Source organism: Populus euphratica, unplaced genomic scaffold, assembly GCF_000495115.2.
Source record: "Populus euphratica unplaced genomic scaffold, PopEup_1.0 scaffold282.1, whole genome shotgun sequence".
Taxonomy (NCBI): domain Eukaryota; kingdom Viridiplantae; phylum Streptophyta; class Magnoliopsida; order Malpighiales; family Salicaceae; genus Populus; species Populus euphratica.
This window is the reverse complement of record NW_011500163.1, coordinates 264,012-277,776: the sequence shown is the minus strand read 5'-3', so window position 1 is coordinate 277,776 and position 13,765 is coordinate 264,012. Positions and strand designations below refer to the sequence as shown.

The 13,765-nt window shown below is 33.7% G+C and overlaps 1 protein-coding gene across 9 annotated transcripts; it reads right to left on the bottom strand.

Moving 5' to 3' along the window:
• Window positions 1–9,262: 9,262 nt before the first annotated feature.
• On the bottom strand, window positions 9,263–12,953 carry LOC105111208 (serine/arginine-rich splicing factor SC35-like). Of its 9 annotated transcripts, none has more exons than XM_011006514.1 (11): window positions 12,730–12,953; window positions 12,554–12,632; window positions 12,400–12,479; window positions 12,219–12,285; window positions 11,054–11,125; window positions 10,662–10,871; window positions 10,458–10,553; window positions 10,182–10,347; window positions 10,059–10,102; window positions 9,745–9,976; window positions 9,263–9,627 (listed from the first exon to the last, which is right to left on the bottom strand). In XM_011006514.1, exons 1-8 carry the CDS (start codon window positions 12,803–12,805, stop codon window positions 10,215–10,217), a joined length of 813 nt encoding a protein of 270 aa, XP_011004816.1. In that variant the 5' UTR covers window positions 12,806–12,953; the 3' UTR covers window positions 9,263–9,627; window positions 9,745–9,976; window positions 10,059–10,102; window positions 10,182–10,214. The 9 variants fall into 9 exon arrangements, with proteins under 9 accessions (XP_011004816.1, XP_011004813.1, XP_011004815.1 ...); XM_011006511.1 differs by having other exon boundaries at window positions 10,186–10,347; XM_011006513.1 differs by having other exon boundaries at window positions 9,263–9,617; window positions 9,877–9,976; window positions 10,186–10,347.
• Between the last annotated feature and the right edge of the window lie 812 nt (window positions 12,954–13,765).

Genomic DNA, 13,765 nt, shown 5'->3' with positions numbered 1-13,765 from the left:
TAGATTTGGCTCTGGCATAGGTGTTTGGGGCACCTATCATTTGGCTATCTCTGACATCTACTCCCATATCTGTTTACATGATTATAGCATGCCAACCTCACATGTGATACATGTGTCAAGGCTAAAAGCCAATGAGTTTCTTATCCAATTAGCTTGAATAAAACTAACACTCTATTTGTGTTGATAAACTTAGATGCGTGGGGACCATCCTTGATAACTACTTCCTCTAATCACCGCTGATTTGTAATTTTTATCAACACCTACACTCGAATGACATAGCTTTATTAGCTTAAAACCAAAGATGAAGTTTTTTCCATTTTCCAAGCATTTCATGCCATGGTTCAGACTCAATTCTCTTCCAAGATAAGAGTTTTTCATTCTAGTAATGGTGGTGAATTCATCAACCAAAGATTTTAAGCCTATTTCCAGCAACATGGCCTCCTCTATAAGACCTCATGCTCCCAAACACCACAACAGAACAGTATCGTCAAAAGGAAAAATCGACATATATTAGAAACAGCTCGTGCTATGCTCATTGGAGCAATGGTGCAAAGTTGCTATTAGGGGGATGTTGTGGCTATTGTCGTATACTTAATCAACTGTATTCCATATAAAATCTTACACTTTAAAACCTTTTTATAAATCCTTTTTACTTACATATCACTCCTTTTAATATTGATGTTTCCTCTTAAAATCTTCGGGTATGTTGTTTTTGTCTACCTCTACAAGAACCAATGCACAAAAGCGGAACTATGTGTTGTTATGTGCTTATTTTTAGGGAATGGTTTGCATGAAAAGGGCTTCCGATGCTATAACCCCAAAACAAACCGAACCTATACAACTATAGACATTATGTTCCTTGAGTCCAAATTTTTTTTTTCCCTTCACCTGTACCTAATTCTTCACTTCAGGGGGAGATTACTCAAGTAGAAGAGTTGAATTGGTTGTTGGCCCCTATAAGTCATATAAGCATGACACCAAGCGTAAAACTAGAAATAACAGCACTAAATATAAAACTAGAAACAAAAAGGATGAACTGCATATGGTATAACCAGAGCATGACACTAAGCATAGAACTGTTAATAGCAATACTGAACATGAAACTAGAAATAAAGAGGATGAACTACACGAGGTATAACCAGAGCATGACACTAAGCATAAAACTTTTAATAGCAGCACTGAACATGGAATTGGAAACAAAGACAATGAACTACAACCAGAAATTAAACATGTTGAATTGAGAAATGAAGAACCTAGAAATGACTCACAGTCCCCTCACTCCTTAGTACTCAAAGACCCTTATCCTACTGAGAATGTCATTGGGGTGAGTACTTTTACTGCAACTTTACATGCTAATATTTTGGATCCTTTTTCTAGTTATGTGTTGCTTTTTAGACGCAATTGCGAGAAACCACTAAATAGATACTCCCTAGATGAAGAAGAAAGAAAGTCCAAATACCCAATTGCAAATTATATATCCACTTAAGGTCTCTCCAAGTTGTTTAAGACCTTCACTCAAAAACTATCCTCTTGCTATATTTTGAATAGTATTGAGGAGGCATTATCTAATTCAAAGTTGGCAAAAACAATGCAAGAAAAGCTAGAAGCCTTGAAGAAAAATAATACCTGGAAGTTAGTTCCATTACTTGAAGGAAAAAACATTAGTGGGATGCAAATGGGTTTTCTCTATAAAATACAAAGCAGATGGATCAATTGACCAATACAAGGCGAGACTGGTGGCGAAAAGTTTTACTCAAACATATGGCATAGACTACATAGAAATCTTCTCACTAGTAGCTAAATTGAATACCGTTTAATTTTTATTGTCTTTTGTAGCAAATTTAGACTGGTCACTACATCAACTAGACGTAAAAAATGCTTTCATTCATAGTGACCTCGACGAGATGGTATACATGGATATTCCACCACGATGTACGGATCTGCTGAGACCAAAATTATTTATAAACTAGAGAAGGTATTGTATGAATTAAAACAGTCACCGCGAGCATGGTTTGACCGAATTGGTTCAATTATGAGGAAGTATGGTTATCATCAAAGCAACTCAGACCATACTCTCTTCTTGAAGCATCGAAAAAAAATAGTGACAATATTGATAGTCTATGTGAATGATATGATAATTACAAGAGATGACCTCATGGAGATCTCAAGGCTACAAGAGCAATTGTCTATTGAATTTTAAATGAAGAACCTGGGAGGACTTAAGTATTTTCTAGGAATAGAGGTGGCAAGGTCAAAAGGGGACATATTTCTCTCAACGAAAATATTTACTAGACTTATTGACAAAATTAGGATTACTTAAGTGTAAACCTGTGGATACACCAATTGTGCAGAACTATAGGCTTGGAGCATATTCGGACCAGGTGCTAGCAAATAAGGTGAGGTATCACAAACTAGTGGGGAAACTCATTTACTTATCTCACACTTGTCTAGACATTACCTACGTATTTAATGTAGCAAGCTAGTTTATGTATAATCCGAGTAAAGACCAATGATGTAATTTGAATCCTTCATTATCTAAAGTCATCACCAGGAAAAGGACTAATGTTCTCCAAGAACATCGATATAAAACGGTACATAGACACGGGCTGGGCAGGGAACATCTTAGATAGAAAATATACCTTAGGGTACTTTATATTCGTGGAAGGAAACTTAGTTATATGAAGGAGTGAAAAACAAAAGGTAGTGGCACTTTATAGCACCAAAGCTAAATTCTGAGGCATGACGAAAGGATTGTGTGAGCTTATTTGCTTAGCGTCAAAGCTAAATTCCAAGGCATGGTGAAAGGATTGTGTGAGCTTATTTGCTTAGAAGTTTGCTAACACAAATCAGTTTCCCTCCTGACTCTGCAATGAATTTATTCTATGATAATAAAGATGCAATCAACATATCTCACAACCCAATTCAAATCGCACCAAGCACGTGGAGGTAGACCAACATTTCATCAAGCAAAACTTGGAAGAAAAGCTTATTCAATTCTTTTTTGTCAAATCTAAAGATCAATTAGCTAATATTCTTACAAAGATGGTTTCCAATAGAAACTTCTATAAGTTACTCGATAAGTTAGGTGTTAGAGACATCTACTCACCAACTTGAAGGGGAGTGTTGGCATGAGTTATGCAATCAACTAGCTTAGATTTAAGAATCCCTTCCCTTAAGAGACAAGCATGATTGTAGTTGAAGATATTGTAAAGACATTGAATAGCTTTCTAAAATAGTTCTTTGTATCTTTATATTTGTGCTCAAATTAATGAAACAATACAAGAGAGAAAGCTAATTCTATCATAATTGTCTTGTATTAGAATCATCTACTGAAATATATTACAGCTTAGGCATATTCATGTCCCACTGATTCTAGAAGTAGTTTTTCATAGTCATCATGGATGTCCTTGACAATGGCACAACCTAGAGGTATAGTATTGTTCCTTCCCTGGTATTCATTGATCTTTTATGACCTTCATGTCAACCTCTAACCTTGTAGCGAGAACTCTAGTCAGAACATCTTTGTCTATTTCTCTCATATTTATCACTCAACGAAGAACCTTTACAAAGGACTTCTCAGAGCGAGTCAAACACTTAATACTGGCACTTAGCCATGCGAGGAACTCATCTTTAGGATCAACTTTCAAGCCCTTCATATAGAAGTGACTTCCATGAGGTTTGCAATAGCTAACCATGAAGTGTGGATTTGAGGTTGGACTTTGAATATAACGTTTGGGAACGTGATGTAAATTATATTATATAAAAATTGTTTGTTTAATTTTTTTATATTTTCAGATTGTTTTAATGTGCTAATATAAAAAATAATTTTAAAAAATAAAATAATTTTATTTTAATATCTTTTTAATAAAAAAATACTTTAGAAAACCATTATTACTATATTTGTAAACACCACCATTACAACTATATGTTGTATAGAAAAGTTACCATAAAATGAAGCTTACTCCTTGCATACCTTGTTGATATCATTATCAAATTCATTTTTTTACCGATTCAGATTAGCGTTGACTATGTTATACTCCTTGCAACCAAAATCAGTTAGTAGCTCAGTTCTCTCTTCCTCTTAACTTTATACAACACCACATCCATGCTCTTTGCATTTTAGCTAAAACAAATAAAAAGCCATTTTAGATAGCTAGCTATAAAAATATTATCACATTTATACCTTTTAAAATAGAGAGTCATGATTTTTTATTTATTTTAATTTTTTGAATCAATTACTAATAATTATTTTTAAAATTCAAATACCACAATGACTATGTTTCAACATTTATATTCTTGACAACTATATTTTCTCCTATAAAAAAAAGCAATTAAACCCTCATTTTTCATTCATCATTTCTCTCACTTCCTCCATCTCAACTATTTTTTTTTTTGTTCAATCTATGTTTATGGCTTCTAACAGTTTCATTAAATGGTTATAACTATACAATATGATATTATCTTATTGATGTTATATATCCAACATGGTCGACTTTTGTAAATATAATTCTATCTCCACAAGGGAAAGAACAAAAGTTCTTTGTTGCAGTTTAAGGGTCTGCAAAGATGCAGAGCAAGCGTTTGGTGTGCTATAGGCACGGTTTACCATAATTGTCATGAATCGAATGTTTTTGGAATCATGAAATACCCGGTGATATTATCAGAATGTGTGTTATAAAGCATAATATGATCATCGAAGATGAGCGATATGTTGTTGATAGACTGACTTTAACTATTAATTAAATGATCAAATTCTAATTATATCACCTTTTAGGAGAGTACATCTAAATTGTTTAAACCCATCAAAAAATATCCTTGCATTGGAGATGGAGGAACTCATTCACAGCTTAAGTTGGACCTTGTTGAACATTCATCGAAAAAATACATATGTTAACATCTAAGGATTTCCTTTATTGAAACGCGTAAAAGTTACCTGATGGTTCTGTGTCAAGATAAGCAGCTCAACAACTAGTTAGTGCTATAAATATACAACAAGAAGAAGAAATTGACAAGAAAAATAGATAAAGAGCGAAATCCTAATGAAAATCAGAAAGCTCAAAGCTCTTGGCGATGCATATCTCACTGTACAAAATAAAGACTGTTCTGAGTAGCATGTCCAAGTGAAAAACAATATTCAAAAAGGTAAATGGAATTCAGAGCTTCAAAGTAGGATCAGGTGCTGATGAATGAATATGTTCTTGGTAGCAGTGCCCTTATCATCATCTTCCATGAACGTTTTGGCATTCCACATAGCCTTGCTCAAACATATATAGCTCCACCTCTTGTAAAACGAGGTGTTTGTGATTGTATGATACTTTGGCGCATTGTAGCATGAGCTTTCATCCCACCAGACCAAAATACAGAGCCATTAAGTGGCAGAGAAGCCAAGTTAGCGTACCTATCTAAAAATATTTTCATTCGCATTGCTCGCTTTGCCAAGTTAGTAAATCTAATGGTCCATAAGAGTCAGAATACAAAACAATTTCCAGTTTCTAATCCCAGCAACAGAAGATGGAAATAAGAGCAAAACTTGCCCATAAATGTCCACTGAGATTAATGTTTGAAGCCACAACATCAGCTGCTCCAAAGGACCACAATCCCATCCATAAAAGCATGACTAGCATGAATGCATACGAAACTCTCGTAACTTCAGGAAGGATCCATGGAAAATGGGAGTCTGTGAAAAAAACAATGGTCAGTGGGAGATCTTGATATCCAAGTTTTCAATTAGAAATAGAACCCTTAAATGAAACTAAATATTGCATCTACTGCGGCATTTAGGGAAATTTCATGTACTGAAAAACTGCACATGCATCAATTAACAGAAACTATAAATGGTGAACCTCACAAATATTGTTTTGGTTTTCTTCTTCCTTTTTTTTAATCTATGTTTTCTTACTTAGTTCTTTAACATTTTCTTTATTATAAATTAGACTTCATGATATGATTTAATTTGTTATTTATGTGATTATTAATGTCTTATAACTTAAGTTATCGACTTGACTAGTTAACTTTGTTAACTTGGGTGTTTTTTTCTTCTTCTTTTAATTAGCTTTTTACCTTTTAATTTCATCATTCATATAGGATTAATTGAGAATTATATTTCAAGATTTATTTATCATTTATATAGGGGGGTTAATTGAGAATTATATTTCAAGATTTATTTTAATTTGTTTTTTTAAGTTATATTGATCTCATGATTCAGGTTATTTTATTGTTTTTTTAAATTAATTTTTTTAACCAGGTTATTTTATTGTTTTTTAAATTAATTTTTTTAATTTTATCATTCAATAATGAGTTGATTGAGAATTGAGTTTTTTAATTTATTTTAATTTGTTTTTATATAAGGCTATCTCAGTTTCATAACTCAAGTTACAGGTTTAAGAGATCAGTCTGAGTTAACTCGGGTTAATTTGTTAGTTTGCTTTCTATGAAATTATCTTTGTCTCATGACACAGGTTATGAGTTTGGCGGGTTATCTTGAATTGTTTTTTATATTTTTTTTGTTAATTTTTTTTAATTTTATCATTCAATATTTTGAATTGTTTTTTATATTTTTTTTTAATTTTATCATTCAATATTAAGCTTATTAAGAATTGAATTTTATAATTTCTTTTGATTTACTTTTTATGATGTTATTCTGATTTCATATATAATTTCTTTTAATTTACTTTTAATGAGGTTATCATGATTTCATAACATACATATATATAATTTTTTTAAAATTTTATTATTTAACATTGAATTAATTATAAATTGAACTTCAAATTTATTTCAATTTACTTTCTATGGGGATATTATAATCTCATGATTTGGATCACGAATTTAATAGCTTAACCCCAATCGATATAAAATATTGTTATCTCAATATTAAAAAAACAAGATATCTTAATTTTTTTTTAGTTAAATTATATTTTTACTAATTATTTAGATTGTGTTTGAATTTACCAAATCAACCTGGATATATTAAATTCACTCACATATAATTAATTTTTTTTTATTACAAAGATGTTAGCAATGTCTAGAAACTTTTATATATATATATATATTCCACCTTAACTCGTGAACCATCAATTTAGTAGGTTTATCGATTTTGTCACTCCACGAAGGATCTACGGGCTGTTTAATTACAAATTCACCATTCCATTGGTGGTTTTACATCCTGGTGTTGTATCTAGCTAGAGAGTGGATCTTCAGATCGAATTTAACAGCAGGACAGTAATCCACGAGCAAATACATGGACAAGAATTGCAGATTAATTTTTGAAATCTCACATGCTTAAATTTACTTGTGAGAAAGATTATGAAATCGAAAGGAAAGATGAAGAATAACTGGTATTTTATCTACCATGAACCCTTTTTCTTCTTTCTTTTTTTCAGGTTGCATGGAATTTACATTCGTATTTTTTTCTGCTAGAACGAGAAAAGAATTTACTAAATAGCTACAGTTTGCACACCTACTTGGAGAACTCTACTAATCCATTTAAAGTAAGCACTGTAGGCCGTTTTGATGACTATTTACTGTATTTTTTTTAAAAAAAATGATATGTGATATTTAATAGTTAAATTGGACAGAATATAATCTAAAAAAATGTCAATCAAAATATCTTATAGTTGAAGAGTTGAAATAAGAAAAAAAAAATTGCTTTACGAAATCAAAATAATTTATAATATTTATTCAGATTTCGGTGTATATAAAACCTTTTCCATCGATTTTTTTTTTAATTGCAGGTGAGCTTTTTCGTCCACTCCGTCATTGACAGAAGAACAAAAGAAGGGTTTGCACCAGAGGCTACCACCTCATTACAACTTCCACTCTCTTTCGGCTATATGTTTCAATTTTCTTTATGGTGAGAGTCTTGAATTGCCTTGGATAAGTCATTCAATTTTCATCTATAAAAGCCTCATTATCTGACCTGACTTCATCGGTTTATTTATAATAGCTATATTATCTCACCTAAATTGATCCATCGAAGTTTGATGATCTAGGCATTATAAATGGATAGCAGGAGGTTGTTCACGATAATCCGACTCAATTATACTTTGTACTCCTTTTGTTTTTATATTTGATAATTTATAAATTAAACACTTATTTTTATTTAGAGATGTATGGGCTTTAAAACTTTTATTAGCGATTTCTCTATTAAATTTCTTTAACATAAAAAAAATATTCTCTTTACTAGAAAGGAGAAAGGAAGTGATTATAATTTAATGGTGGTGCAATGTTTTAAAAGCAAAAGCAAATTCATGAAAATTAGCAATATAAAATTAACTCATGGATAAATGTAATATCCACAAAAAATTAACTCTTGCTAGGGCTTTTTATTGAGAGTGCTTGTTATTCTCTCCTGTTATGCGTTGAGTCGGTCTATGCTAAAATGGTTTAGCAGACCTGCACTGATTTATATTATTCCTTCCTTGTTTTAAATGTTGGACGTCCAATCTCTAACTGTAAAGCTTTCTTTTTTTCGCTGAAGAAGACAGAGAAAGGATGAGATTACGAGGATGCTTTCCTTCTATCACTTCCACTGCTAAACACCCTAAAACTATACACCACATTTTTTGGTTACTTTCGACGCACAATTGAGTCAGGCATGCATGATTTACGTGGGTTTTTTTTATTTTTTCTTGGCTTTCATATGCAAGTAGAAAAAACGAATGCCTAGATGTACACGACATACCCATACAAGCCTGCCAGGTGATTATAGATGAATTGAGCTTTGGAAGCCTGCCAGTGCCAAAGTTTGATATGCGAGCTTCTCTATTCGAAATCGAGCAAAAGGCTAGCACGTCTTGATGAACAAGCAGGGGTGAATTACCGTGGCGCATGCAAGCCACCCCGTGAGCAACGCCTTAGCAGACAATATTTACCCTCTTGTACCAATCCAATTCTTTAGCTTCTTCATCGTTTCTCATGATTGTTGCCAAAAATATTTACCCTCAGTTCGTCGTAGTGGACAATATTTGAAGGCTTGTCATAACCTAAAAACGGGTAACATGAATGCAAACCGATACCATATATCCGTACTTAACATCTCGGGAGTTGCAAAGATAAAGCACCTTGTTTGCTGTTATATTTGTACTCAACACAGGGACGACACAAACATACCTAATGGCGCCAGTTTTCATATTCATTTGGATCTGGATCGATCCTTTTCGCCCTGAATCTTCCCTTCAGTTCAAACGTGTCAAAGAATGGAAAGGGCTGGCAGGATTGGTAGTCAATCTTTCAATGCAGCCACTTCCATGGAAACTAAAACCTTCAGAAGTAGATTCGAGGACCAAAGCCTCATCCAGAATAACTTTGAGAATCAAAATATTCAAATACGTAGAGTTCAATAATTTGCACAGAATTGACAATCTTTCTGCTGCTTCGGCAGAAAAGAGGGAATCTAGAACTTAAAGACAGCTCTTTATCAGCTTGCTCATGCATTACTATTGGTTGGTGGAGTGCTAGAAGTAGTTGGTAAAAGGCACAGCATCACCGGGCCAAATCAAGACAATGTCACAGTAGAGTTGTTAAAACACCAGACTGGCCAGCATTAATATGAAATCGTTGATGGCAGAGTAGCAACGATAGCTGGTGCATCCTCTTCCAGTCAGCATCATTCACACTTCCTAAAAAACACTATATAAGGCCAATATAAATGAACCGTAAGAAATCATATTGATTAGAACATTTAGTAATAGAATTGGACATGACAATCATATCAGAAAGAGAGATCATTTAAGGGAAGTAACGAACCAAGGAATCACAGTGGGAAGGAACAAAAGAAGAAAGGAAAAGGAATCCACCCAGAGGTAGTAAAGTCTCGACAATGGCAAGCAAAAAAGGCTGGAATGTGAAAGCAATAGCATGTGAATGACCAAGAAACACCTGAGAGACTCATACAGCATCAGGCAATGAGAGCAGGTACAAAACTTCAATCAAGCCTAAATTTGTAGAGCAATGCACCAAGAACGTAGACATATGTAACCTTCAAAAGCATAAGTTGATTAAATCCACCATACAATGTTTCATCCATCAAAAAGATAATTCTAGCATGTCATTAGTCTTACAAAAGTAGGAACACACTACTCCACGAACGAAATTCCCAACATTCCTGCAAGGCAAGAAATCATAACACTAAGGGTCCAGCCACTAATGGAGAATATAATCAATATAATCAAATTGCACGGGACTCACATCGGTATCAAACCTTCATGTGAATGGGCTCAAGACTCAACTGGTTCATTGCAAGGTGAGACACCCTTTGAAGTAGGTGAGCGTTTGTTATCATTGCGTCCATTAGGACTTCCATCCCTAGGATGTGCCCTGTGTGGAGAAGGGCTCCTTGGAGAATTAGGGCTGAGAGCCAAGCAAGGAAGGCAGGTAAACATGGATCAAGTTTCCAATCAGATAAACAAATTACAAGCAATTTTAATGATGAGAAAAGCACAAGAATGATCTAATAATACCTTCCATTAGGTGAGCATTTGTTATCATTGCGTCCATTAGGGCTTCTATCCCTAGGATGTGCCCGGTGTGGAGAAGGGCTCCTCGGAGAATTAGGGCTGAGCCAAGCAAGGAAGGCATGTAAACATGGATCAAGTTTCCAATCAGATAAACAAATTACAAGCAATTTTGATAATGAGAAAAGCATAAGAATGATCTAATAATACCTTCCATAAGACTGGCTCCGACGGCGTCGTTTCTCATCATGTCCTCTACCACATTCTTTGCGATGATCTGGGCTGTGGCTCACGCTTCGGGGATGATAATCTCTATCCCTACCTCGATACCCATCACGGTCATAACGATCTCTGCTTCTACTGCGACTTCTCCTTCTGTAATCCCTGTCCCTGTCCTTGTCCCTGTAGCCATCTCGATACCTGAAAAATATTTGGTGAGACACCACAGGCAGTGAAACTACAATAACACTATGTCACATTTACAAGCTTTAAGGTCGAATCAATTTGCAAGATGATGCCATCTCCTCGTAAATGTTCATTTAAAACCTAAATCTTCCACAATACAAACAGAATGCAAGCCAAAGTCTGGAGAAGATCCTCACCTTGGACGAGGGCTGCGGCTTCTAGACCTACCTTTAATCTTTGAAGATGATTCCACTATCCTCCCACTCTGACTGATAATATAAACAAAACAACTGAATTAAAATGGAAAAAACCTGAAGCAACAATTACTTGAAGAAGAAAATGCAACTTCTCAATCAGTTTTAATCAAAAATATCCTGGTGTAAAATAATCATATAGCAAACAAAAGTAGAAAACTAAATTTGAAAACAAGAGAACACAAAGGGGCAAAAAAAAGATTTCACCTAGGTAAAGAAAGATAACATACTCCACAAAGGAAGAACAAGTAGAAAACTTCCATCTAATTGATATAATTGGGCTTGTGATAACAGATGATTCTAAACAGTCAGGTGCAAGTTTATCACAATTAGATGAGAACTTGTCTCAGACAGATTACATGGATAGCCTAGCAGATTCATTTATGGACTAATGGACAAATCTAGGTCTAAGAAAAATTCTAGTCATGCCAGACCAGAATAACAACTTAAACAGACCATAACTTTTGATCTAACCATTGGATTAGGCTCAAATTTTTATAGTAGTTTCTGAAGGCTGTTTTCCTTAGTGTAGCATGGAATCACTACGCCGACAATCAGATCTTTAGATTTTGAAAATGCCATGAGGCCCCAGTTTTGGCAGCTTCTGTGATTTTCCTTGTTATTTTCGGATCTCATGCTTCTTTCCTTCGTAATTTCGGATTTTTATTTTTTTTCCTAATTGAGATAGGGTTTTTGGCTTCTTTAAGGCTTTGTAAAACTCCTAAAAAGGGGCACTTGAGGATTGTTATTTTAGAGAATAAAAGCTGTGAACTTGAGGTTCATATCTGCAGCCCCTTTCAATCATTAAAATTCATGTGTTCTTTAATTGTTTGTTGTCGTCTTTAGCTTCCGTCTACATCACTAACATAGACCCAAGAACAAAAAATTAAATAGAGTAACACGGTTGTTTGCTAGTTACAGGCAACACAGCTCTCATTTGAATCAATAGTAATGTATTACCTAATCCAAATTGTAGATTCTTTGCACAACTGCGGGTGCTAGAAGTCCCATAATTTGTTCATTATTAACAAAACAAGCATCCAAATTAACATTTTTTCTTCCCCATTATATAAACTCAAAAGAAGTTAAAGGAGTTTTAACTACTCACATTCGCTCAGCGTTGGGCCCATACTTAGCGAATTGCACCATAATCTCTCTCCCATCCACAACTCTGCCTAAAAAAAATCCAAAATACAAATTAGTAACCTTAAACTTCCAAAAAAATAAGAATCATAATAACAACAACGGAATACAACAATTCGAGTGTAGAAAAAAGTAAAAACACTAACCATCAAGCTTATCAACTGCCTTCTGCGCCTCTTCAGCGTATTTATACCTCACAAACGCAAAGCCTCTCGATTCTCCAGTCCTTTCGAAAAACAATCATTACTACACACACATTTATATATAAAAAAAAGTGTATGCATGGGTTTATTTATATACCTCCGATCGCGGGGTATGAATACATCGACTACCTTGCCGTACTTGTCAAAGAGAGGGAAAAGATCGTCGGCAGTGGTTCCTGCGGGAGAGTAAGAACAGAGAGTTATGAATTAATAACATCATGGTACCCAAATTAAAGGGAAGAGTAAAACTTGAGAAAAGGGAAGGATAAATACGGAAAGTGATGTTGAGAACAAGGAGAGAAAAGGTGTCTCTGATATCTGGAGGACCAGATCGGCCGAAATGTGACATATCGCTGTGCGGCTTTGATGAGCTAGTGGGTGACGGAGTGAGGGAGTGAGTGTGCGTGTTCTGTGCGTGGCGGATTGGGGGCTAGGGTTTTGAATTTTGAGGAGTGGGAAAAATGGGATTGAATTTATTTTTATTTTGGCAACAAAAGTAGCAGTGGAAGAGTTTACGTAACAGGTTGTTTTCTAAAATATTTTATTTTACTCAAAAATATATTATAATATTTTTAAAAATATTTTTAATATTAATAAATCAATTAAAAATTAAAAAATTAATGTAAAAATAAAAATTAAAAAATATTTAAAAATACAGTTGGACTACAATACTAAATATCACCTGTATCTGGATATATATATCCCTGTTTTATTCCTGGAGTTACAGGAGACTTGCTCTGCTTGATTCACTTGTCTTGTGAGCATTGTTTTGAAACCCAACTCAATATTAATTTAGAATAAAGTCTATTTTATAGATTGAAATGGTAATTAAAATTAGTTCAAATCAATATTAAAAAATTTAAAATAATATTATTTTAATAAAAAATTAAAAAAATTTAAGAAACTGGTGATTGAGTTTTGACCTGTTTAAGATCAGGTTGACTAAGTCAATTTAGATTTTTAACCGAGTTAGCTAAATTTTTCTTTTTACCTAGTCAATTCTAAATCTAAACCAGTTTGGGTTTTAAAATTATATTTATGAGTTCAGGATTCGATCCTGCTTTTCCCATCAATAAAGACCAGTATTTATTTTCCTATAAAAATGTTTTTCCTATATATATAAAAAAAAACACTTTATGTTATTAAAAAAAAAAGGCCAAGATATATAGAAATAAGGTTCATAATTCTTACATCTTCTCTCCTCTATGATATAAAAAAAACACTTTATGTTATTAAAAAGAAAATGCCAAAATATATAGAAATAAGGTCCATAATTCTTACATCTTCTCTCCTCTATGCACATCACTAG

Bases quoted from the DNA above. Each gene is read 5' to 3' on its own strand.
- LOC105111208 (XM_011006514.1), bottom strand. From the start codon at position 12,805: ATGTCACATTTCGGCCGATCTGGTCCTCCAGATATCAGAGACACCTTT. The intron at 12,286-12,399 runs GTTAGTGTTTTT...GATTTTTTTTAG, and splicing joins GGCAGTTGATAAGCTTGATG to GCAGAGTTGTGGATGGGAGA. The intron at 10,554-10,661 runs GTATTATTAGAT...TGCTTGGCTCAG, and splicing joins CGGAGCCAGTCTTATGGAAG to CCCTAATTCTCCGAGGAGCC.